We start from the raw sequence: 22,392 nt of genomic DNA, 5'->3' as shown, positions 1-22,392 counted from the left end.
AGTGTCAAAAGTAAAAGTAAAAGCAGAATGGCCTCATGTTTGTTCTCCTATTATGAAGCTAAATTACCGTTTCAGTAACATTTTGTTTTGAATTTAACTCTTTTATAGTTTTTCATCTATACAACTGATCATATCCTAAAACTGTGCGTTGGCTATTTTGTCATTTTAAATGACCAAATATTTACAATCCTTAAGGACCAGCAGTAACTTTTCTAGGCCCTTCGGGACATCCACGAGAAATCCAGGGACATTCTCCAGAATTCCTCAAATCTCCAGGAAACCCTTTGAATTCCGCCGAGCCTCGCACCAGACTCCCAGCTTCCCTCCTACAGACACCTGGACCCTGACTCTCTGGTGTGGCGGCCTCTGCTGGACTTCAGGTGTTTCCTGCATGTTGGCTTAAAGTTAAAATTTCAGCCAATCACAGACTTTACACAGTTCCAGCCAATCAACAGTCACTTTAATAGTCTTTTTTTTTTTTTAATCATCACTCCACAACATCAACAGGAAGTCACATGGTCACATAGGAAACAGCAAGAAACAAAAATGTGGAAGCGCTTCACAATAAAAGCCTTTCCACGTCCTCCAGCCACTCACGTTTGAGAACAGGAAGAGTGACTTCAGAGAAAAACGGGCAATCAGCATCATCCAATCCGATTTCATTTAGTTTTATTTTCCTTTAAAATGACACCGATTGGCCCATTTTCTCACCTGACAAAATACAGTGAAGAAAGACTTTTATTTTATTAAGACTTAACAAAAACAAAACAACTAATTCTGATATATAAATATTTCATGAACATCAACACAATAACAACATTTATTTGCGTTCTTGTCTTCGCACGGAGCAGGAAATATGAACAAACAACTTCTCACCTTCAAAATAAAAGTTTTTTGACTCAAAAACTAAAACTCTAAACTAAAATGGTTTCAGCTCTGATCCAAGCTAACAAAGCTAAAGTTGCTAATATCCATGTCTCCTTTGTTTGCCCCACCACCTCTGGTTTTTACTCCACCCCGATGCTTCGTGGCCCCGCCCCCTCAGCCAGCCACACGGTAGTTGGCGTGAAACTCGGGCTGAATGTCGCACACACGTCGCAGTAGTTCACCCAGCACCGCCTCCCGGTTGCCGCGGTAACTGGCCTGGATACGGCCCATTCTCTCCGCCGTGTCACGATCCACCTCCACCGCGCTGTTACCATGGGAACCGAGGGCCTGCAGGAGGGCCACAGGAATCAGTTTAATAAACAGATATTTGAACACAACACGAAACGAAGACGTGACAAGATATAAAACTTTAAAATGATGGAGGAAACAAAAGGAATCCAGACATGATAATATTCAACAGGAAGAAAGAATTAAATTAAACACCAACATAATATTAAAGAGAAAATAAGGGTCAAAAATAAAACTAGTAAAAAAAAACAAACTGTAAAACTAAAATAAATAAAAATACTGATATGATATTTACAGAAAAGGATTAGGGCCACAAGTGAAAAGAGTTGTGGCCCTAATCCTTTTCTGTAAATATATCAGTATTCCGTAGGAAAAATAATAAAATAATAAAACAGACAAGCTTAAATCAAATACTGGATGAGGAATGATAACGAGGTAAAAGGTTGTAGCTAATGTAAAAGAAATACTATATCTCCCTGATTGAATATGTTAGAAATCGAAGAAGACGTGAATAAAATCTAAGTCATGTTAGTTTTAATCGTGAAGGCTCGTACCGCCGCCTCTTTGGTCTTGAACTCCTTCTCTCTCTGCAGCCGATACTGTTCGATCTCGGCCTGAGCCTCCTCCTTTGCCTGCTTCAGACGACGGTTCTTACCTGGGGGTAAAAATAACGCAGAAAAAAGACTGAGATCAGTTCGTCTGAAAAGGGACATAGACAGGTTTCATGTTTACAGACACACGTGTATCAGGACTGTAGTTGTGTAGTTGTGATCAGCTGATCAGCAGCTCAGTTCACACTGACTGTAAACTCATGGTGTCGTGATCACATGACGACAGGAAACAGGTGATCCGTCTGTGGTGTTGATGTGACATCAGCTCCGGATCAGTCTGACAGCAGCTGAACCTTCATGTTGTGATGTCACTGAGTTTCATCTGCGATGATGATGATGATGATGATGTCATTAGTCTCACAATGATTTGATCAAAGATTCTGTCCAGGTGTGTGTGTGTGTGTGTGGTAATCAGTGGATTAAAGCATTTTGCTGCTGATAGATCTGATTCAATCACCTCGCTCTCGTTCTCTCTGATCCCCATTCTTCCTCTATGACTCTTTACCACATGATGTGATCACATGATGTCTGACTCAGAAGCATCACTGACCCTGGACACAGGAAAAATTCTACCAATAGAAAACTAAATAAACCCAAGTCTGAACTAACATCTATCAGGTTTTATAAAATATTACCAGAAGCTTTGAACTGGATGTGTCAGAGTCAGGATTTCACTGTAAAAGAAACGGTTATAGTGTGTTTTCACTGACTCACTAACCAAATCACAAAGAATATATTTATTCTGATTAAACCACCAGACCTTCGTCAGTCGGTCGCAGAGCAGTGAGAGGCCCTCGGCCTACCTGCACAGGTGAGGTTAGGAGGCCTGTCTGTGAGCCGAACTGAGCAGAAACAGTCGTTTGTTGTGAAACCGGCTCCGGTTTGACTCCGGTCTGAGTCGAAGTGAAACCAGGATCAGAGAATCTCTGAACTCTCTGGTTTTCTGATCTGGTTTCTGCCTGCTTCTTCCGCATGTTCATGTTTTTGTCTCCCGTCTCTTTCTCCCACACTCACGACTCACGACTCACCGGGGCTGTCGCCGTTAACGGCTCCAACCTGCTAACGGGCTAACGGGCTAACGGGCCGCTGCGGGCTCGCAGGCCGTCTGTCCTACTCACGTTTGCGGGCCTCTGCCACCTTCTCGGCCGCTCTCTTCTCGGCCTGGAGCAGCTGCTGGATTCCCTGTGACTGGCTCGCCATGCTGGGGGAGAGGAGCTGCGGACGGTGGCGCTGAAACGGAGCAAAAACCGGAGAGATCCACCGAAGCGAAGGTCGACGAAGGCTCTGACTCTTCCTCTGCCCGCAGTCAGCTGATGTGACGTCACGCTGCGGGCCGGTCACATGATTAAGTCACGAGAGGGAGGCCCCGCCGCTTCTTCTTCTTCTTCTTCTTCTTCTTCTTCTTCTTCTTCTTCTTCTTCTTCGGTGTTTGACGGCCGTTGACAGCCGTTATGTCGCAGTGCTGCCTCCCTCTGGTTTCAATCGTCCATCTTTCTCTAAAACCTGAACACCTGTCCTCCACTGACCTCACCGAACACTGTCCTGATCACCTGGTTCAGTTCAGTCTGGTTTACCTGTCCAGGTACGAGCTCTTAATTCTAAACTTCATCATTGGAACCATGAATAAAGTATTGATATGATCTGAGAAGAAACTGCAGGTAAATCCAGTTACAGTGACGTCATCAGGTGAAATCTGATCACATGACCAGAATAAAAACAGTAGAAATAGTTCAGTGATTAGAGTCAGACTGAGGATCAGAGCCTGAGTTATTGTGAAGTTTGTTCCTGACGTAGTTAATGTGTGATGAGCTCAGTGAGACTGAAATGTTCATTTCTAATGATGAAGTATTGATCAGTGTGTGGATCATTGATCTGATCAGAGACATCAGAGGTTTAGTTTTTATCTCCAGTTCTGCTCAGAGTCTCCTCCTGTTATTCTGAGCTGCAGTGATGAAGAGGAGTCACAGCTTCATCACTGTCAGGATCCTGTGGATGAAAGAATCTGTGTCCAGTTCAGATGAAGCTCTAATAGTTCTGATGGAGTTATTCAGTGATAAACTCTCCTCTGTTTGTTAGAAGCTGTTTTAAAACCAGAGTGGACACATGGAGAGACTCCAACAGCAGAACATCCACTGATCCATACAAACATCTGCTGATCTTTATTATTAGACTTTACTCTCCTCTCTTTTGTCCCTGTCAGGATCCTGTAGAGACGATGACTCAGGTTTCCAGGTATCTGATTGGTCAGTAGTTCGGCTGTTGACAGGTCAGGAGTTCAGCATCTGTTACCATGGTGATTTACCCCAGTAACAAGTGAACCAGGACTGAGAACCAGAGTTAAACCTGAGGTTACCTGGATCACCTCAGATCCTGATCATCACCTTCATCTTCCTCCTTCCATGTATCTACACTGTCTGTTTGTCTGGACACTGACCACAGACCAGTTGGATGTTTCCCTTTGATAAAGGTGTTGTGTTCAGGTGTCAGGTGTTTTAATCACCACATCAACACAACGAAACAAACAAAAAGAAACACATACAGGATTTATACACAAAGCTTGAAACCATCACATAGAAACTGAAAGTGGTACAGTGAAAATATTATATTGGTTATTATACTGGTCTGGTTTAGTCTGGTTTAGTCTGGTCTGGTCTGGTGTGGTCTGGTCTGGTCTGGTCTGGTTTAGTCTGGTCTGGTCTGGTCTGGTCTGGTCTGGTTTAGTCTGGTCTGGTCTGGTCTGGTTTAGTCTGGTCTGGTTTAGTCTGGTTTGGTCTGGTCTGGTTTAGTCTGGTCTGGTCTGGTCTGGTTTAGTCTGGTCTGGTTTAGTCTGGTCTGGTCTGGTCTGGTTTAGTCTGGTCTGGTTTAGTCTGGTTTAGTCTGGTCTGGTTTAGTGTGGTTTAGTCTGGTCTGGTCTGGTCTGGTTTAGTCTGGTCTGGTTTAGTCTGGTTTAGTCTGGTTTGGTCTGGTCTGGTTTAGTCTGGTCTGGTCTGGTCTGGTTTAGTCTGGTCTGGTTTAGTCTGGTTTAGTCTGGTCTGGTCTGGTCTGGTTTAGTCTGGTCTGGTTTAGTCTGGTCTGGTCTGGTCTGGTTTAGTCTGGTCTGGTTTAGTCTGGTTTAGTCTGGTCTGGTTTAGTGTGGTTTAGTCTGGTCTGGTCTGGTCTGGTTTAGTCTGGTCTGGTTTAGTCTGGTTTAGTCTGGTTTGGTCTGGTCTGGTTTAGTCTGGTGTGGTCTGGTTTAGTCTGGTTTAGTCTGGTTTAGTCTGGTTTGGTCTGGTCTGGTTTAGTCTGGTGTGGTCTGGTTTAGTCTGGTTTAGTCTGGTTTAGTCTGGTCTGGTCTGGTCTGGTTTAGTCTGGTCTGGTCTGGTTTAGTCTGGTGTGGTCTGGTTTAGTCTGGTTTAGTCTGGTCTGGTCTGGTCTGGTTTAGTCTGGTCTGGTTTAGTCTGGTCTGGTCTGGTCTGGTTTAGTCTGGTCTGGTTTAGTCTGGTTTAGTCTGGTCTGGTCTGGTCTGGTTTAGTCTGGTCTGGTTTAGTCTGGTTTAGTCTGGTCTGGTTTAGTCTGGTCTGGTCTGGTCTGGTTTAGTCTGGTCTGGCCTGGTTTAGTCTGGTCTGGTTTAGTCTGGTTTAGTCTGGTCTGGTTTAGTCTGGTCTGGTTTAGTCTGGTTTAGTCTGGTCTGGTCTGGTTTAGTCTGGTCTGGTTTAGTCTGGTCTGGTTTAGTCTGGTTTAGTCTGGTCTGGTTTAGTCTGGTCTGGTCTGGTCTGGTTTAGTCTGGTCTGGTCTGGTCTGGTTTAGTCTGGTCTGGTTTAGTCTGAATGACCTGAATGTTCCCTCGTCGATCTGACAGGAAGCGCTGTCTTCTTCTGTCCTTTATTATGAGTGGACAGATCAGGGGCCCCAGCAGACACTGACTAGACCACAGTCCAGTCCAGACATTAGACCGGGTCACTAAGTCCTTTGGCCGGAAACTGCACGTGACTGACGTCCCCCGGAAGTGACGTCATCGCAGCGCTGAGTCAGCTGAACCAAACCGGAAGCCAAACAAACAGCTGTGAGGCAGCATCGTGAGCTCGCGCTGCTGAGGGACGAAAAACTTTCCTTCAGTTTTTAATGAAACGTTTCTTTTTTACTTCGTTTCCCCGGGAAACTGGAGTCTCACAGTTACGTCACTGGACAGGTGAGGCGCGAGACTGCGGAGCGCGAGCCGGGCTCCTTTCTGCTGCACGCGGAAGTTCAGAGAGAAAATCTTCGGTTTTAAAGTTGAATTATTTATTGTAAACAGTATTAAAGGCAGAGAGCTGATCGATATCCATCGATATTTCCTCTCAGCAGAAGAAGTGAAGATGATCATGTGTCATTGATCCTGGTCTGTGTGGAGTTACTGAGGAAGTTCCTCAGTCTCAGTGGCTTCACGTCTGAAGGTTCTTCAGTAGAACACAACTGCTTTATTTCTTTTTCAGTTCTGTTCCTGAGACTCACTGTATCTTTGTGTCAGTGAATCTTTGTGTCAGTGAATCTTTGTGTCGTTGACTCTTTGTGTCGTTGAATCTTTGTGTCACTGTATCTTTGTGTCAGCGAATCTTTGTGTCACTGTATCTTTGTGTCAGCAAATCTTTGTGTCGGCGTATCTTTGTGTCAGCGTATCTTTGTGTCACTGTATCTTTGTGTCAGTGAATCTTTGTGTCAGCGTATCTTTGTGTCACTGTATCTTTGTGTCACTGTATCTTTGTGTCAGTGAATCTTTGTGTCAGCGTATCTTTGTGTCACTGTATCTTTGTGTCAGTGAATCTTTGTGTCGGCGTATCTTTGTGTCAGCGTATCTTTGTGTCACTGTATCTTTGTGTCGTTGAATCTTTGTGTCAGCGTATCTTTGTGTTGTTGAATCTTTGTGTCACTGTATCTTTGTGTCGTTGAATCTTTGTGTCAGCGTATCTTTGTGTCACTGTATCTTTGTGTCAGTGAATCTTTGTGTCAGCGTATCTTTGTGTCAGCGTATCTTTGTGTCACTGTATCTTTGTGTCGTTGAATCTTTGTGTCACTGTATCTTTGTGTCACTGTATCTTTGTGTCATTGAATCTTTGTGTCACTGTATCTTTGTGTCAGCGTATCTTTGTGTCACTGTATCTTTGTGTCACTGTATCTTTGTGTCAGTGTATCTTTGTGTCAGTGAATCTTTGTGTCAGCGTATCTTTGTGTCACTGTATCTTTGTGTCAGTGAATCTTTGTGTCGTTGACTCTTTGTGTCGTTGAATCTTTGTGCATTGTATCTTTGAGTCAGTGTATCTTTGAGTCAGTGTATCTTTGAGTCAGTGTACCTTTGTGTCGTTGACTCTTTGTGTGTTGAATCTTTGTGTCATTAATTCTTTGTGTTTTACATCTTCAGGTTAAATTTTCGTTGTCGTGGAGATGAAGAGGAGTCGGGTGTTGGCGGTGCTGGTGGGTGGAGTCTTCTGTGTAGCAGTGATGACACTATACCGCATGCTGGAGCTCATGCAGGGGGCGGAGCTTCCACACCACAGGGAAACACCTGCTGGACAGGTGGAGGAAGTGAGTGACTGACGTATTAACTCACTGCAGTTTGTAACATTTGTGAATTTATAATTTAAGGTTTTTAATTAGTTTTAATTAGTTTAACAGGAACAGGAGGTTTTTAACAAACCAGTCAAAACCTCTCTGCAGGATTTGTCACGCCTTCAGCAGAAGATTGACAGGTTGGAGCATCTCCTTAGTGACAACAACCGTCTGGTTGCTACGCTGCGGGACTCTCTGGTCCGCCGCAAAGCATCATGGCAAACAGGTGGGGGAGGATCCAATGGTAGCTCAGACTCCACCCACAGCCAGGTGGACACACTGCCTGGCTGCCGATTGGCTGAAGAGATGAAGGACGGAACTGATGGAGTTCAGGTTAGCTTAGCATGCTAACTGCTGTTTGTTTTCTAATTATTTTAAAAGGCCTTTGGTTGAAGAGGTCTTTTTTTTTTTAGTTGTAATTTGACAAAAATGACAAAAATTTCACAAGAGATAACGAGATGTTGTTTTTATTCACAGAAAAGATGAACTGTAGAGTTTTGCGTAGAGTTTTCTGTTGAGTTTTTCTACAGACGTCAATGTAAAATAGCAAAGAGAGAATATCAGGAAAGTTGAAGCTGAAGAGTTGAAGTAATATTTTTAATAGAAAGAATGAATGAAAGTAACAACACAGATGACACAGACACAGATGACTGTGGTGCTGATTTTGAAGGAATGTAACTAATATTCACATCAGCTTTAAATAATTGTAGAAGTTCTTTTTAAAAACCTCAGAGGAAGTAGGAGCTGGAAGACGTTTTAAAGAATGGGAAGGTCCCGGGAATGACTTTATTTATTTTAGTTTAAAATTGATTTAACCTTTTATTTCTCTAAGACTTGTGAGGACGTTTCAAAAATGCACAAAGTGCAGAAATAGTGATAGTTTCCACTGATCGTCCGGTTCTCTGTCGTCATGTCAGTGTAGACTGACTCTGTGTTTCCATCATCATCCTCATCTTCGTCTGTCAGCTGCTGGATGTTTACGACCTCCTGGCCTTTGATAACCCCGATGGTGGTGCCTGGAAACAGGGTTTTGAGATTCTTTACCATGGGAATGAGTGGGATGAGCAGCCGCTGGAGCTTTTTCTGGTTCCACATTCACACAACGACCCCGGTCAGAAAATGACTACACACAACTACACACAACTACACACAACAAGAGTTATATCAACAATATAAGCTTTTAATGTGTGTGTGTGTGTGTGTGTGTGTGTGTGTGTGTGTGTGTGTGTGTGTGTGTGTTGCAGGTTGGTTGAAGACCTTTGATAGTTATTATCAGGATCAGACCAGACACATCCTCAACAACATGTTGATCAAACTTACTGAGGACCACAGGTAAACATCTGAGGAGATATATTAAATATATCAGGTTGAATATATTAAACACATCAGATTTATCAAATATATTAGGTTAAATATATTAATGTTTAATGTTGTAATTGAGTATATTTGTCTTCAGTGGAGGAGCTGTTAGTTTCAGTCTGTGTAGGAAAAACCTGTGGACTGATCTGTGATTGATCAGAGTATGTGTAACTGACATGTTTACTCTTCATCAGGAGGAAGATGATTTGGGCAGAAATCAGTTATTTCTCTAAATGGTGGAACGACATTGACGAGCAGAAGAGAGAGATGGTGAAACGGTAACTTGAGTTAATCCTTTAACACCTGAGCCTCAAAATATCCGCCTGGTGAAATTACCGTGATGACACCTATATGCCTATAAAGCGCAAGGTCTTAGCTTTCAGAAACCGTTGGAATTTTTCCGATTGCTCAAACCGTGACAGAGTTACGGTAATCCAAAGTGTGCCTGCGCAAATGTGTCGTCAAAGACAGAAGACAAAAACATGAAACATGATTTTATTTTAAATTCTCTTTCTGAGTCTGAAAAAACCTTTGTGTTTATAAAATGTTTAATCTTCTCTTAACCTTAAATTTTTCTTATCTGAGAGTTTTTAGTTGAATTTTGTCAAATCACTCTCATGTCACTAAATCACAGAACAGAACTCCCCATGTTAATGATGCTGGTTCTGTCTTGTTCTAATTTATCAGATCACTTTTATTTGTCACTGTTATCAGCTGTGTTCACTGTTTGGTTTTTATCCTTCCTTCCTGTTTTTCAGCCTGGTGGGGGCGGGGCAGCTGGAGCTGGTGACGGGCGGCTGGGTGATGGCGGACGAAGCGAACTCTCATTACTTCGCTCTGTTGGATCAGCTGATCGAGGGACACCAGTGGATTCAGAAACACCTGGGTTCGTGTTCTTCAGCCACGCCTCCTTGGCCTCATTGGCTTCGTTGATCTCACACCTTGTTTCTCTGAGCAGGTGTGAAGCCGAGCAGCGGCTGGGCGGTGGATCCGTTTGGCCACTCCCCCTCCATGACCTACCTCCTGAAGGGGGCGGGGCTTAGAAACATGGTCATCCAACGAGTTCACTATGCTGTCAAGAAACACTTTGCCCGGCAACAAACTCTTGAGTTTCTATGGCAACAGAGCTGGGGTGAGTGTGGGCGAGAGACACTCAGACAGACAGAGAGAGAGAGAGAGAGACGGAGAGAGAGATACAGAGAGAGAGAGAGAGAATGAAATGTGATAAACTGAAGTAAAAACAGGAACAGATTTAAGAAAGTTTCTGATCAGGGGAACAAAACATTTAAATTTAAAGGGATTTCATTGAACTGTGAATGATAACCCCATTAATAATAACTTCAGTTGTGCAGCAGAGTTACAAATTAAAACCAGGACAGACTAATATTAAATGAAAAATAAAATTAAAACAAAAGTAAATTTAATTTACTTCAAATGATTCAAGTGTTGAAAGATGAATATTCATTTTGAACTGTTGTGAAGAAACAAAGACGAGACCGAAAAATTTGTGACGATCAGATTTATGTTGGAAAGTTAATGAATCTACTAATAATTTAGTAATCCTTTAGTTTTCCTCAGATATTTTGACGAGCTGCTTTGTTTCTCTAACCCCACCCACTTCCTGTGTCAGACTCCTCTGCCCACAGTGACATCACATGTCACATGATGCCGTTCTACAGCTACGATGTACCGCACACATGCGGTCCGAACCCAGCGGTCTGTTGTCAGTTCGACTTCCACCGCCTGCCAGGGGGGCGGGTCTTCTGTCCGTGGAGGACACCGCCACAGCCAATCACAGAGCAGAATGTCCAGGAGCGGTAGGTAGGGGGCGGGGCCAACAATAACAATCATATGATTAATAAATAATCAGTTATCACTTTAATTTTTTATACTAAAAATAATGAAAAATTGTTTCACAGTTTGTCCTTAAAGCTGCTGATTTTTGATTGGAGTTCTGTGTGTGTGTGTTTGAGTGTAGACTGTGTGTTGTGTTGTGTTGTGTTGTGTTGTGTTGTGTTGTGTTGTGTTGTTTACTCACTTGTACTCAGCTCTAGAGCTCCACTGTTTACCTGGATGACATCACTGACTGATCTCTGACTAGCCTCTGTACGGTGGTCAGGTGTGTCCAGATTCAGGTGTGTGACTCTGATGTGTTGTCCGCTCAGAGCTCTCCTCTTATTGGACCAGTACCGGCAGAAATCTCGTCTCTTTCGTTCTCCGGTGCTCCTTGTTCCTCTTGGCGACGACTTTCGATACGTGGAGTCGAGCGAGTGGGACGCTCAGTTCAGTAACTACCAGAAACTGTTCGACTACTTCGACCAGCACCCGGAGCTCCACATCAAGGTGAGTACCTGGGACACATGGAAGGGGACGGGGCAAGCGGGGTGAAACAGGAAACAGCTGCCTCAGATTATGAAAGTGTCAGACTGTTTCCCCCCTCCCCAGGCTCGTTTTGGGACTCTGTCAGATTACTTCGAGGCTCTTCACCGGCGTCTGAGCACAGCAGGAACGACTTTGCCGACACTTCGCGGTGACTTCTTCACCTACGCCGACCGTGACGACCATTACTGGAGCGGGTACTTCACCTCCAGACCGTTCTACAAACGCCTGGACAGGACGCTGGAGGCCACGCTCAGGTACGCCGGCCCACTCATCACATGATCCAGGTCCAGTAACCACAATGGAGCCAGTGTCTGAATGGTCCAGTGTTAGCAGCATCTCTGATGATGATGATGATGATGATGATGATGATGATGATGGTGAAGATGATGATGAAGATGATGATGATGATGATGATGAATTGGTGACGATGGTGATGATGATGGTGAATTGGTGATGATGATGGTGATGTGATGATGTAATGATGTGATGATGGTGGTGATGATGTGATGTGGTAGTGGTGATGATGATGATGATGATGTGATGATGGTGATGGTGATGATGTGATGATGGTGGTGGTGATGATGTGATGTGGTGGTGATAATGATGATGATGGTGATGGTGATGTGATGATGATGATGGTGGTGATGATGTAATGATGGTGATGATGATGGTGATGGTGGTGATTATGATGATGATGATGATGATGGTGATGGTGGTGATGATGTGATGATGGTGGTGATGATGATGATGATGTGATGATGATGATGGTGGTGATTATGATGGTGATGTGGTGATGATGGTGATGTGATGGTGATGATGGTGATGATGATGGTGGTGATGATGTGATGATGGTGATGATGATGATGATGTGGTGGTGATGGCGATGAGGATGATGTGATCATGATGTGGTGATGATGGTGATGAGGATGATGTGATGATGATGGTGATGATGTGATGATGATGATGATGGTGATGATGATGATGATTTAAGTTTGTGCTTCTCCTCCTGGCAACGGTCAGGATCACGGTCCAGGTCCAGATTCAGGTTCAGGAGACTGGTCTGAACCTGAACCTGAACCTGAACTCTTACTAACACCTGAAGGGAACTCTTTGTGTTCGACTGATCAGAATTTGGTGGTCAAAGGTCAAGGTTACACAACATTTTTTTGGTCATAACTCATGAATTAATTCACTATTTATGATACAATTGAACTGAAATGTCAGAGGATAAAATGCAGTGATGACATATTTAGAGGTCAAAGGTCAGCTTCACTGTGACATCATGATGTTCTGACTGGTTGGTGGAGGTTACTCGAGTTACTTTAATCTGTTTATATTAGTGAATTGATATTTTCATATTTTGTCATCTTTACATTTCGTTCTGACAGAGCGACAGAAATCCTCTTCAGTCTGACGCTGGCTGAAATGCGTCGTTTCCATGGCAATGGTCGTCTGGTCGCAGGTTTTCCTGCACGGGAACACTTCCAGCGTCTGACAGCGGGAAGGCGGAGCCTCGCACTGTTCCAGCATCACGATGCAGTCACCGGCACTGCCCGTGACCCTGTGGTGGTCGACTATGGCACCAGGTGGCTACTTCCTGTTAGCACACTAGCATTTTAGCCTGATAGCATGTCACTGGTTTCAGGAGTTAAAAAAAAAAGTTTGCATGTTAGCCTAAATCAAGGCTCACAGAATAACAGAGATAATAGATCAGTGTGAGCAATGCTACACCTTTAGCATTAGCATGTTTTTTGTCTCATTTATTCCTCCATGCTCTCTGTTGAAGGACGGCGTCGTCACTGGCAACGGTAACAGGTACTGCCTCGTTTAGTGTGAGCAGTTAGCATTTAGCAATAGCCTCCCATCATACCCATTCATTTAGCATTAGCATCTAACATTAATTTCCCATCACTCCCATTCATATTGTTAACATTTTATAGTGTAGTCTGTCAGTCATTTGTTTTTAAATAAAGTTTTTTAGGCTTCAGTTCTCAAAAGAATTTAAAACAAATGAAAATAAATGAATATGAAACTGAAATCAAATTTTTTTACAGGTTGTTTCGCTCCATCCTGAACCTGCGACAGGTGCTGCAGAGCTCCGCCCACTGGCTGCTCCTATTGGACAAGAGCCTGTACCACCACGACCAATCGAAACCCTTCCTGCAAATGGTGACCTCTGACCCCATCAGCTGTTTTACCTTCTTATAGGCTTGTATGTTTGGTACAGTATGAAGTACAGATGATTGAGTGACATCCGAGTGAAGCAGTGAACTGATTGGTCAGTGCTCTGACAGGTGTGGAGGTGTTTCTGATTTCAGCTGAACCAGTCAAACCTCAGAGACCTGAGTGTCACAGGCATGCTTCGCTGTGATTGGTTGAGGAGTTTGTTCTCGACATGTCACTGAGTTCAGCTCTGAGGTTAATCATGTGATCTTTTTTCAGGATGATGTGATCACCGCTCAGGACTCGCTGCCTCAGAAGACGTCGCTTGCGCTCAGTTCGGAGCCCAGGTAAGGGGCGTGGCTTACAGAAGGAAGAGGCGGGACCAGATGATAATTTAATTTTTTTTTTTTTATCAGTGACACAAGTTAAAGTTTAGTTTCAGTTGAACTTTTTAATAAATTAATTGTTTTTGTATGAATCTGTTTTTGTTTCCATCTCCTGCAGCAGAAAATGTCTTCAGTTTTCATGTCATTTTATTGATCTCTGATGATTAGGTCTGATTATTGATTGTTTCAGGTCATTGATCGTCTTTAACCCGACGGAGCAGCTCCAAACATCCATCATCAGCGTCATCGTCGACTCTCCGGACGTTCGAGTTGTTGATGCAGAAACTGGTCGACCAATGGCTGCACAGATCTCTGCGGTGTGGGCGGAGCCAAGCCGAGCGTCCACAGAGGCATTCCAGGTGGAGAACAGATCAGTTACTTTTTTACGTCATCAGTTAAAATCTGCTGCACTTCACGCCGTGCTCTGTCCCTGCAGCTCTCCTTCCTGGCTCAACTTCCTCCTCTGTCACTTGTTGTGTATCATGTGACCAAAGCCTCGGCTGGCTCCACCCATCGGGCGAGGTACACTTTCCATCGTCGCGGCAACCTGCCGACCGTCCACACCGAACACTTCCAGGTGTCTCGCCCCCAAGGACCTGAGGCTGACAGCCCCATGTCGCTTAGCAACAAACATTTCCAAATATGGAGTTCCCCGGACACAGGCCTGCTGCAGGTGGGACTTTTCAAATTAAAAGTCTGTTCATAAATGGAAAATTTTAATGAATGAATGAATGAAAATGTATGAAGTCAGCCAGACTGTGGTCACTGTGGTCACTGTCCAGATCCTGACACCGACTGTTCATATGTACATAATTATTATAACTGTAAAAATGATTTTATTTTATTTTGAAATTCAGAAGCTCCGTCTGCAGTCCGGTCTGGTTCATCAGGTCCAGGTCCAGTTTCTGTGGTACGGAACCAGAATAGGAGCAAACCGGGAAAGGAGTGGAGCCTACCTGTTCCTGCCAGGGGAGGAGGGAGCCCAGGTAAGACCAGGACCAGGACTCAGACCAGGGCCACAAATCAGTCTGAACCAGATCAGTCAGACCAGGACTTAATGTCTCTGGTTCTCTCTCTCTCTGTCCTCTGGTTCATGGTGAATGTCTCTCGCCCCCTTGCAGCCCTACTCAACCTCAGAGCCCCCCCTGGTTCGGATCTCCAGAGGTCCCATCTTCTCTGACATCACTTCCTGTTTCCGACACTTCACGCACACGGTCCGCCTCTACCACCTGGATGGTAACAGCAGTTTAACCCTTTATTAACCATTTCAAATGTCTGGTTGTGAAACTTGTCAGGTGTTTTCGTTGCCCTGAGTTTTGCCCCTCAGGCTGACATCATGGTCACTGAGCATGCTCAGTGTGCATCATGTGATCCTGCGACACGGCACTGCTGCTCCACATCTGTGCAGCGGATGGCGGCGGTGCACCTGTAGCTGGTTTTATGACACTGATGATGATGAAGACTGATTGTTCTTGTGTCATCGATCCGTCTCAAACACGTTATCAGACCAGCAGAGACTCTGAATAACTTTATTGATCACACTGCTCAGTGTGGTTGACGGAGAGCTGGACATGACCTCAGTGTGTCCCTTTGACCTCTGACCTGAACAGACAGAAACACGTCGCAGCAGGAAGTGGATCATCATAATGTGTGGACACTTCCTGCCTGCAGACGCTGCTCAGGGCAGCAGCTGCAGGTCGTGTTTGTGTGTTAAAGTATAATTAAGATCATTTCCTATAAATAAATGTTAATCGTCAAAGGAGCTGTTGGTGTCCTCTCGTACACTGTGACATCACTGTTGGGCGTGGTCACAGGTAAACAGATGAAGGTTACTTGTCCTCTTCACTATCACCTGTTGAGTGTTTTTATTTACAACAACTGAGTGATGATAATTTTACTCTTTCACATCTAAATCATCTTTTTATTTGAGTTCATCATCTTCATGTAGATTAGATTCATCGTCCTGAAGGAAGCTCAGGTGCTTTGATGTCTGCAGTGAAATGCTGCTCATGTTTTTATCGGTCAGTGGTGGAGAGAGTCCTCTTCTCTCTCTGCTGAGGTCTGCTGGAGCAGCAGCAGGTCAGACCAGAACACGAGGAGACTGGACCAGCTGGTTCTAAAGGCTGGGTCTGAGACTGAAGGAGTCTGGACTCACTGAGGACTGAGGTGGAGAGACACATGCTCTGTAAGATGCAGCCATGTTGAACAACACCAACCATCCTCTCCACAACATCCTTCAGAGCAGAGAAGCAGCTACAGCAGCAGCCGACGTCTCATCTCTGCTACAGGACTGAGGTTCAGGAAATCCTCTGTTAATCAGACTGGTCAACAGCTCAGACAGAGACAGTGGATCATCACACTGACTCAGATATTAACCGAATGCATCAGTGAGCTACTGGACAATCTATGTTTATATTTCAGGCTTTTATTCATTTTATTTTATTCAGTCACTGAATTCAGCGTCTTATATTTGGGACCTTTAACTTCAAACTCAGCAAAGATAGAAATATGATCAGATTAATCAATACGATGAGATTAATCAATTAAAACAGTGTGAATATTACTCATATGAATATTACCAGGTTATAAAATAAATGAATCATTTGTTCGATTGTGGAAATGATAGTGGACTTCAGGAAGAGCCCAGCCCCACCCACCCCCATCTCCCTGTGTGACTCCCCCGTGGCTACCGTGGAGCATTTTCGCTTCTTGGGAACCACCATCACACAGGATCTCAAATGGGAGCTAAACATCAGCTCCCTCATCAAAAAAGCTCAGCAGAGGATGTATTTCCTGAGGCAGTTGAAGAAGTTCAACCTGCCAAGGACTATGATGGTGAACTTCTACACCTCCATCATTGAGTCCATCCTCACCTCCTCCATCACCATCTGGTACGCTGCTGCCACGGAGAGGGACAATAACAGACTGCAGCGTATCATCCACTCTGCTGAGAAGGTGATTGGCTGCAATCTTCCGTCCCTCCAGGACCTGTACGCCTCAAGGACTCTGAGGCGTGCAGGGAAGATTGTAGCTGACTCCTCCCACCCTGGACACAAACTCTTTGAGACACTCCCCTCTGGCAGGAGGCTGCGGTCCTTCAGGACCAAAACCTCTCGCCACAAAAATAGCTTCTTCCCATCTGCTATCAGCCTCATCAACAAGGCTAGAGAGCCCCACTGTTGCTGATCAATTGCACCAATCACCAGAAAAAATTCCTTGTATGTGAAAACATACTTGGCAATAAAACTGATTCTGATTCTGATTCTGATTCTGATTCTGATTCTGATTGGAGAGAGAGGAAGAGAGAGAGGATGACAGATGGGGGTTACCATAGTTACCATAGTAATTTAACCCTTTATGCTCAGGAGCAGATACCTGACCTGGTCGACCTGAGACCTGAGTGTATCTGACCAATCAGGACAGAGACTCAGTGTTTCACTGAAGTTTTAATGTGTTTATTTTCTTCGGGTTAATTAAATTCATATAATGTTTATTAATTAACACAATGATTTCACAATAAAAGTCTCCTGTCTCTCTGCCCCAGGGCATGCTGGGAGGTCCCTGGAGATTTCCAACATGGTGGACATCAGGTCAGAGGTCAACCGTGAGCTTGTCATGCGGCTTGTCAGTGACGTTGCCAACGGCAACCGTTTCTACACCGACCTCAACGGTTTCCAGGTTTGTGCTGTTTCATGAGGCCGGTTGGATCGTTTGGTTACTGTTTGTGTTAGTGTTCACTGTCAGTGTATTGATCATTGATTGGTTTCAGATGCAGCAGCGGCGGACCCTGGAGAAGCTCCCCCTGCAGGCGAACTTCTACCCAATGAGCTCGGCGGCGTTCCTTCAGGACTCGGCGTCTCGTGTGTCACTGCTGTCGGCTCAGAGTCAGGCCGCCGCCTCGCTCAGACCAGGTGAGCAGAGGCGGCGTCCACCTGTTTGTTCTTTGATGATTTTTGCGTCAGGATTTTTGATTGGTTGATTAATTCGTTTCCCTGTTCACAGTTTTCTGTCCATTAAAAATAATAGTTTGACCAAACAGACGACGTCACAGCAGCTTCCACAGGAGGAAATAGCTGCTGTCGACCTGGAGGTTCACAAACATTCAACAGGGCCATGATGAGGATTCAATTCAATTCAATTCAATTCAATTCAATTCAATCCAATTCAATTTTATTTGTATGGCGCCAAATCATAATATACATTATCTCAAGGCTCTTTACAGGGTCAGGTCGAGACCTTACTTTGTTACAGAGAAAAACCCAACAGTTCCCACAAAGAGCAGCACTTGGCGACAGGGGGGAGGAAAAACTCCCTTTAACAGGAAGAAACCTCCAACAGAACCGGGCTCAGGGTGGGGGGGTCTGCCTCGACCGGTTGGGTTTAGAAGGAGAAAAAAAAAGGGGGGGCGGGGGAGGAGAGAGGAGAAAAGAGAGAGAGAGAGAGACCAGGAACAGCTGTGTAGATAATGGTGTTATCAATAATAATGACAGGTAACAGTGGTTAATAGTAAAGATGAGTAGTGGTGGATCTGGATCCTGCTGCTCCAGAGGCAGAGAGACCTGCAGAATGGGGACAGAGAGAGAGAGAGAGAGAGAGAGAGAGAGAGAGAGCCCAGTGAATCATGGGAATCCCCCAGCAGTCTAGCTCTATAGCAGCATAACTAAGGGATGGGTCAGGACATACCCGAGCCAGCCCTAACTATAAGCTTTACTAAACAAGACAGTTTTAAGCCTGATCTTAAAGGTAGAGAGGGGGTCTGCCTCCTGAACCCACACTGGGAGCTGGTTCCACAGGAGAGGAGCCTGATAGCTGAAGGCTCTGCCCCCCCCATTCTACTCTTACAAACTCTGGGAACCACAAGTTGACCTGCATTTAGAGAGCGAAGTGTCCTATTGGGAAAATAGGGAACTATAAGCTCTCCAAGGTACGATGGTGCCTGACCATTAATGGCTTTGTAGGTGAGGAGGAGGATTTTAAATTCTATCCTGGATTTTACAGGGAGCCAATGCAGAGAGGCTAACACAGGAGAGACGTGATCTGGTTTCCTAGTTCCTGTCAGTACTCGTGCTGCAGCATTCTGGATCAGTTGGAGGCTTTTTACTGAATTTTTGAGACATCCTGACAATAAAGAGTTACAGTAGTCCAGTCTTGAGGTAACAAATGCATGAACTAGTTTTTCAGCATCCTTTAGACATAGAATGGGTCTGATTTTAGCAATATTGCGCAGGTGGAAGAAGGCTGTCCTAGAGACTTGCTTTATATGTGAAGTAAAGGACAAGTCCTGGTCAAAAATGACACCAAGGTTTCTGACTGTAGCACTGGAGGCCAAGGTGGTGTCATCCAGAGTCAGTATATTATCACATAGTGTATCTCTGAGGTGATTTGGGCCAATTACAATAACTTCAGTTTTGTCTGAATTTAAGAGTAAGAAATTACTGGTCATCCAGGTTTTTATGTCCTTAAGACTCACCTGAAGCTTGGCTACCTGGTTAGTCTCACCTGGCTTCATGGATAAGTACAGCTGGGTGTCATCTGCGTAACAATGGAAATTTATCTGGTGCCTCCTAATAATGTTTCCTAATTAATCTGTCCAGTCAACACCATTCATTCATTATTTGATAAAGATGAGGAGGAGGATGTTGAGGATAATGATGATTTGCGGGGTTCCTGTGAAACTTTTATCTATATTTAGATATGTTTTATTTTCCAATTTTACTCTGGAAGAGACTGAAAATAAAATCACTGTTTGATTCAACAGGCTCGGGATCAATCAGGACATGTTAATCTGTGTGGAACAGGAAGTGATGATAGCCAATGAAAACAGGTTTTGTCACAGTACATGTTGCTCGACAGAGAAACATCAAGTCCAGATGTTTTCAAGGACCCGTCAGGGTTTAGACCAGGTCCAGGTTTATATGAGAACCAGCAGCTTTACAGAATCGGTGTTACACTGATTCAGACGGTTGTGTTGGTGTTGTAAATGTTAATCCACTGGAGGAAATGCTGCTGGAACAGACACATGAAGTCACATGACCAGAGAATTGACCTCTGACCTCTGACCCTTACAGGTGAGCTGGAGGTGGTGTTGGACCGGCGGCTGCAGCAGGATGATAACCGCGGCCTCGGTCAGGGCGTCACCGACAACAAGCTGACAGCGAGTCTCTACCACCTGCTGCTGGAGGACAGGAGGGGCGGGGCTCAGGTGAGGGTGGGGCCTCTATTTCTCTCAGTGTCAGAGAGAACCAGGCTTCTATTTCTGATTTCACCTGTTCACCTGGGTGATCCACTTTAACACATGGATCACATGATCTGAGACTAGGACCTGATGTGAATCTGGATCTGTACTTGTTACCAGGCAACAAATCAAACAGGTTACATCAGACTTCGTGTCTGTGCTCAGGTGAGTGAACCATGTGACCCTGACTCAGCAGGTGGTCTTCAATGTTCCTGCAGGTTCATGGTGGTTTAACGGGTCAGGTGAAGACCTGCTGGGATCAGTGTCATAAACGTTCTCGTTTCACAGCTGGAGAACGTCTGAGGAATCGGTTTCATCATAAATCCTAGATGAGGATTTTAGTCTCACTTTTATTTTCTCTCACAGGAAGTGGGAGGAGCCTCAGTTGAACATCTGTCACTGCTCGCCCACCTGACCTCGCTCTCCCTCAGCCAACCACCAATCACCATGGTTGCCCCTAGCGACAGCCAGCTGCCAAAGCTCCGCCCATTCCGCCCACTCCACTCGTCGCTGCCGTGCGACATTCACCTGTTGAACCTGAGGACGCTGGAGGACGCACAGGTGAGGGCTACACCTGGAAACACCTGATAAAGCCTGGAAACAACTGGAAACACCTGGAAACACTTGGAACATTATTGTAGTTTTGTTTTTTAGAAACAAAATGTTTCACTCTAAAATAACTGAATTTCTATCAGTGTTTTACAGAGGGTTGCATTCTGGGATGTCTGTAGTCTTGTGTTGCTAAGCTAAGCTAGCAGGTGTTTTCAGACTGAAAATGAAAACACAATAAAAATTAAAGTAAAGGAAAAAACTCAAAATTCAAATGAATAAATCTGTATTTCTGTTTGTGGTGAACAGGAAGCAGGAAGTCCGTCACAGGAAGTGGCTCTCATCCTCCACAGGAAGGGCTTTGACTGTAGCTCCGCCCCCGAGCCGCTGCCTCTGTGCACGTGGAGTGCGCATGAGGAGGTGCATGCAACACACACACACACACACACACACTTTATTTTTGTCTTCTGTCTTTCTTTATTTCATTTTTTCCTTCATTTATTTTTTTTACATTTGTTCATTCATGAATTTAAATCATGTCATTATAATCAAGTCATTTTTCTTTATTATCTTGATTTTCTGTTTTTATAGATTTTCATCCTGTATCTCGTTTTTTTAAATTCTGTCGTTTCTTGTTTTTTCTTGAGATTTTTTGACTCATTTGTTTCATGTTATTTTTCTGTTCCAGGTGAATCTGGACGATCTTTTCTCTCCTCTTCAGTTTCGCTCTGTCCGTCGGTCGGGCCTCACTCTGCTGCACGATGACGACGAACCGGCCTCTGCCCGACAACAGCAGCCGCCACGCATCACTCACCTGCGGCCAATGGAAATCAGCGCTTACCGTGTGGAGCTGGACTGAAGAACAGGAAGGAACAAAATCTGAAGTCAAACAAAATTAGCTGGAGGTGTAACAACTGCAGCGCCTGAAATATTATCAATGAAAAAGATGAAAATGTACAAATGAACATGAAGAGGGCGAAGAAAAGACATGAGATCAATTTATGAAGAGTGAAGCAGGATGATCAGCAGGTCAAAGGTCAACAGAATGAGACAATATTTACACAGCTGCAACAAGTAATCAGTGATCATAATCAATCAGTTTGAGTCAATGAAAAACAACATTTTCATCATTTTAAAGACCAAACGACAAATTGATTAATGACAATTAATCTAATCGTTAGACTGAGGTGAGAAGCTAACGGGTTAAAGAGACGTCAGCCTAGAGGTGAAAGGTCAGAGACAGAAAAATGTATTTTACAAAATGAAGAAACTGAACTGAAAACACAGAATTTTGACGCATGTTTCTACAGGTGAGGTTGCTATGGCAACAAAAAGGGACCAATCATGTCGTCAGTGTTCGATGAATGTTCTTAAATGAATGTGTGTGTTTCCATGGTGACTGTCAATCACAGTTTGTGTGGGGATTCCTGTTACTGCTGTTTTTTAATTTAGTGTAGTTTTAGTTTTTCATACATGAATGTGGAATTGTGGGTAAAAGTGGGATTGATTGTATTAATTAAGTTTTATTGATTTTATTTTATTGATCTGTTGATATCTGACACTGGAGGTTTTTATTCAGTGTGGTCGTATAATTTTGTTTCGGTTGCGTCAGGAGCAGCGACCCCTGAGGGGAGCAGCCGAATGATGAGAACAGTTGTGTAATTTTGTGTTTCCAAACTGCACATATTTACTTTATTTGCTGTGAAGGGAAAGTTGAGGGAATTCTGGGAAACTATTAAATCTTATGGTTATTTTTTTAATTTATAAATTCTCAATATTTTCTGTGAAGAGATCTTTCTGAAACATGAATATTTAAAACATAAAGGGCTAAAAATGTATTTTTATTTCCATGACTTTGTGTTTGGTGTTTTCCACAGAGGCTAGTTAAAAACTAGCTAACATTAGCATTCATCCATAGGTACTTGACAGAGTCTAATTCAGAGACTCAGAAGTAAGACAGTAAAGTGTG

At 44.1% G+C, this 22,392-nt stretch overlaps 2 protein-coding genes across 2 annotated transcripts; one reads left to right on the top strand and one right to left on the bottom strand.

Annotated features, from left to right (window-relative positions):
- Positions 1-443: 443 nt before the first annotated feature.
- On the bottom strand, positions 444-3,206 carry atp6v1g1 (ATPase H+ transporting V1 subunit G1). Its single transcript, XM_071472143.1, has 3 exons — positions 2,906-3,206; positions 1,731-1,831; positions 444-1,215 (listed from the first exon to the last, which is right to left on the bottom strand). The coding sequence occupies exons 1-3, from the start codon at positions 2,985-2,987 to the stop codon at positions 1,042-1,044; spliced, it is 357 nt and encodes a 118-aa protein (XP_071328244.1). The 5' UTR covers positions 2,988-3,206; the 3' UTR covers positions 444-1,041.
- Positions 3,207-5,791: 2,585 nt separating this feature from the next.
- man2a1 (mannosidase, alpha, class 2A, member 1) lies at positions 5,792-22,261 on the top strand. Its single transcript, XM_071472117.1, has 24 exons — positions 5,792-5,955; positions 7,162-7,325; positions 7,458-7,682; positions 8,316-8,460; positions 8,594-8,681; positions 8,903-8,986; positions 9,467-9,594; positions 9,667-9,840; positions 10,339-10,525; positions 10,874-11,051; positions 11,154-11,344; positions 12,479-12,676; positions 13,145-13,259; positions 13,533-13,600; positions 13,830-13,998; positions 14,076-14,312; positions 14,497-14,625; positions 14,761-14,875; positions 17,184-17,317; positions 17,409-17,550; positions 19,708-19,841; positions 20,241-20,435; positions 20,733-20,843; positions 21,112-22,261. The coding sequence occupies exons 2-24, from the start codon at positions 7,185-7,187 to the stop codon at positions 21,280-21,282; spliced, it is 3,459 nt and encodes a 1,152-aa protein (XP_071328218.1). The 5' UTR covers positions 5,792-5,955; positions 7,162-7,184; the 3' UTR covers positions 21,283-22,261.
- The last annotated feature ends 131 nt before the right edge of the window (positions 22,262-22,392 follow it).

Source organism: Trachinotus anak, unplaced genomic scaffold (genome assembly GCF_046630095.1).
Source record: "Trachinotus anak isolate AG129_WGS33_773 ecotype Australia unplaced genomic scaffold, CSIRO_AGI_Tana_v1 ptg000035l, whole genome shotgun sequence".
In the NCBI taxonomy this organism is placed as follows: Eukaryota; Metazoa; Chordata; class Actinopteri; order Carangiformes; family Carangidae; genus Trachinotus; species Trachinotus anak.
The sequence above is the reverse complement of the archived record's forward strand: the minus strand, read 5'-3'. Positions and strand labels throughout refer to the sequence as shown.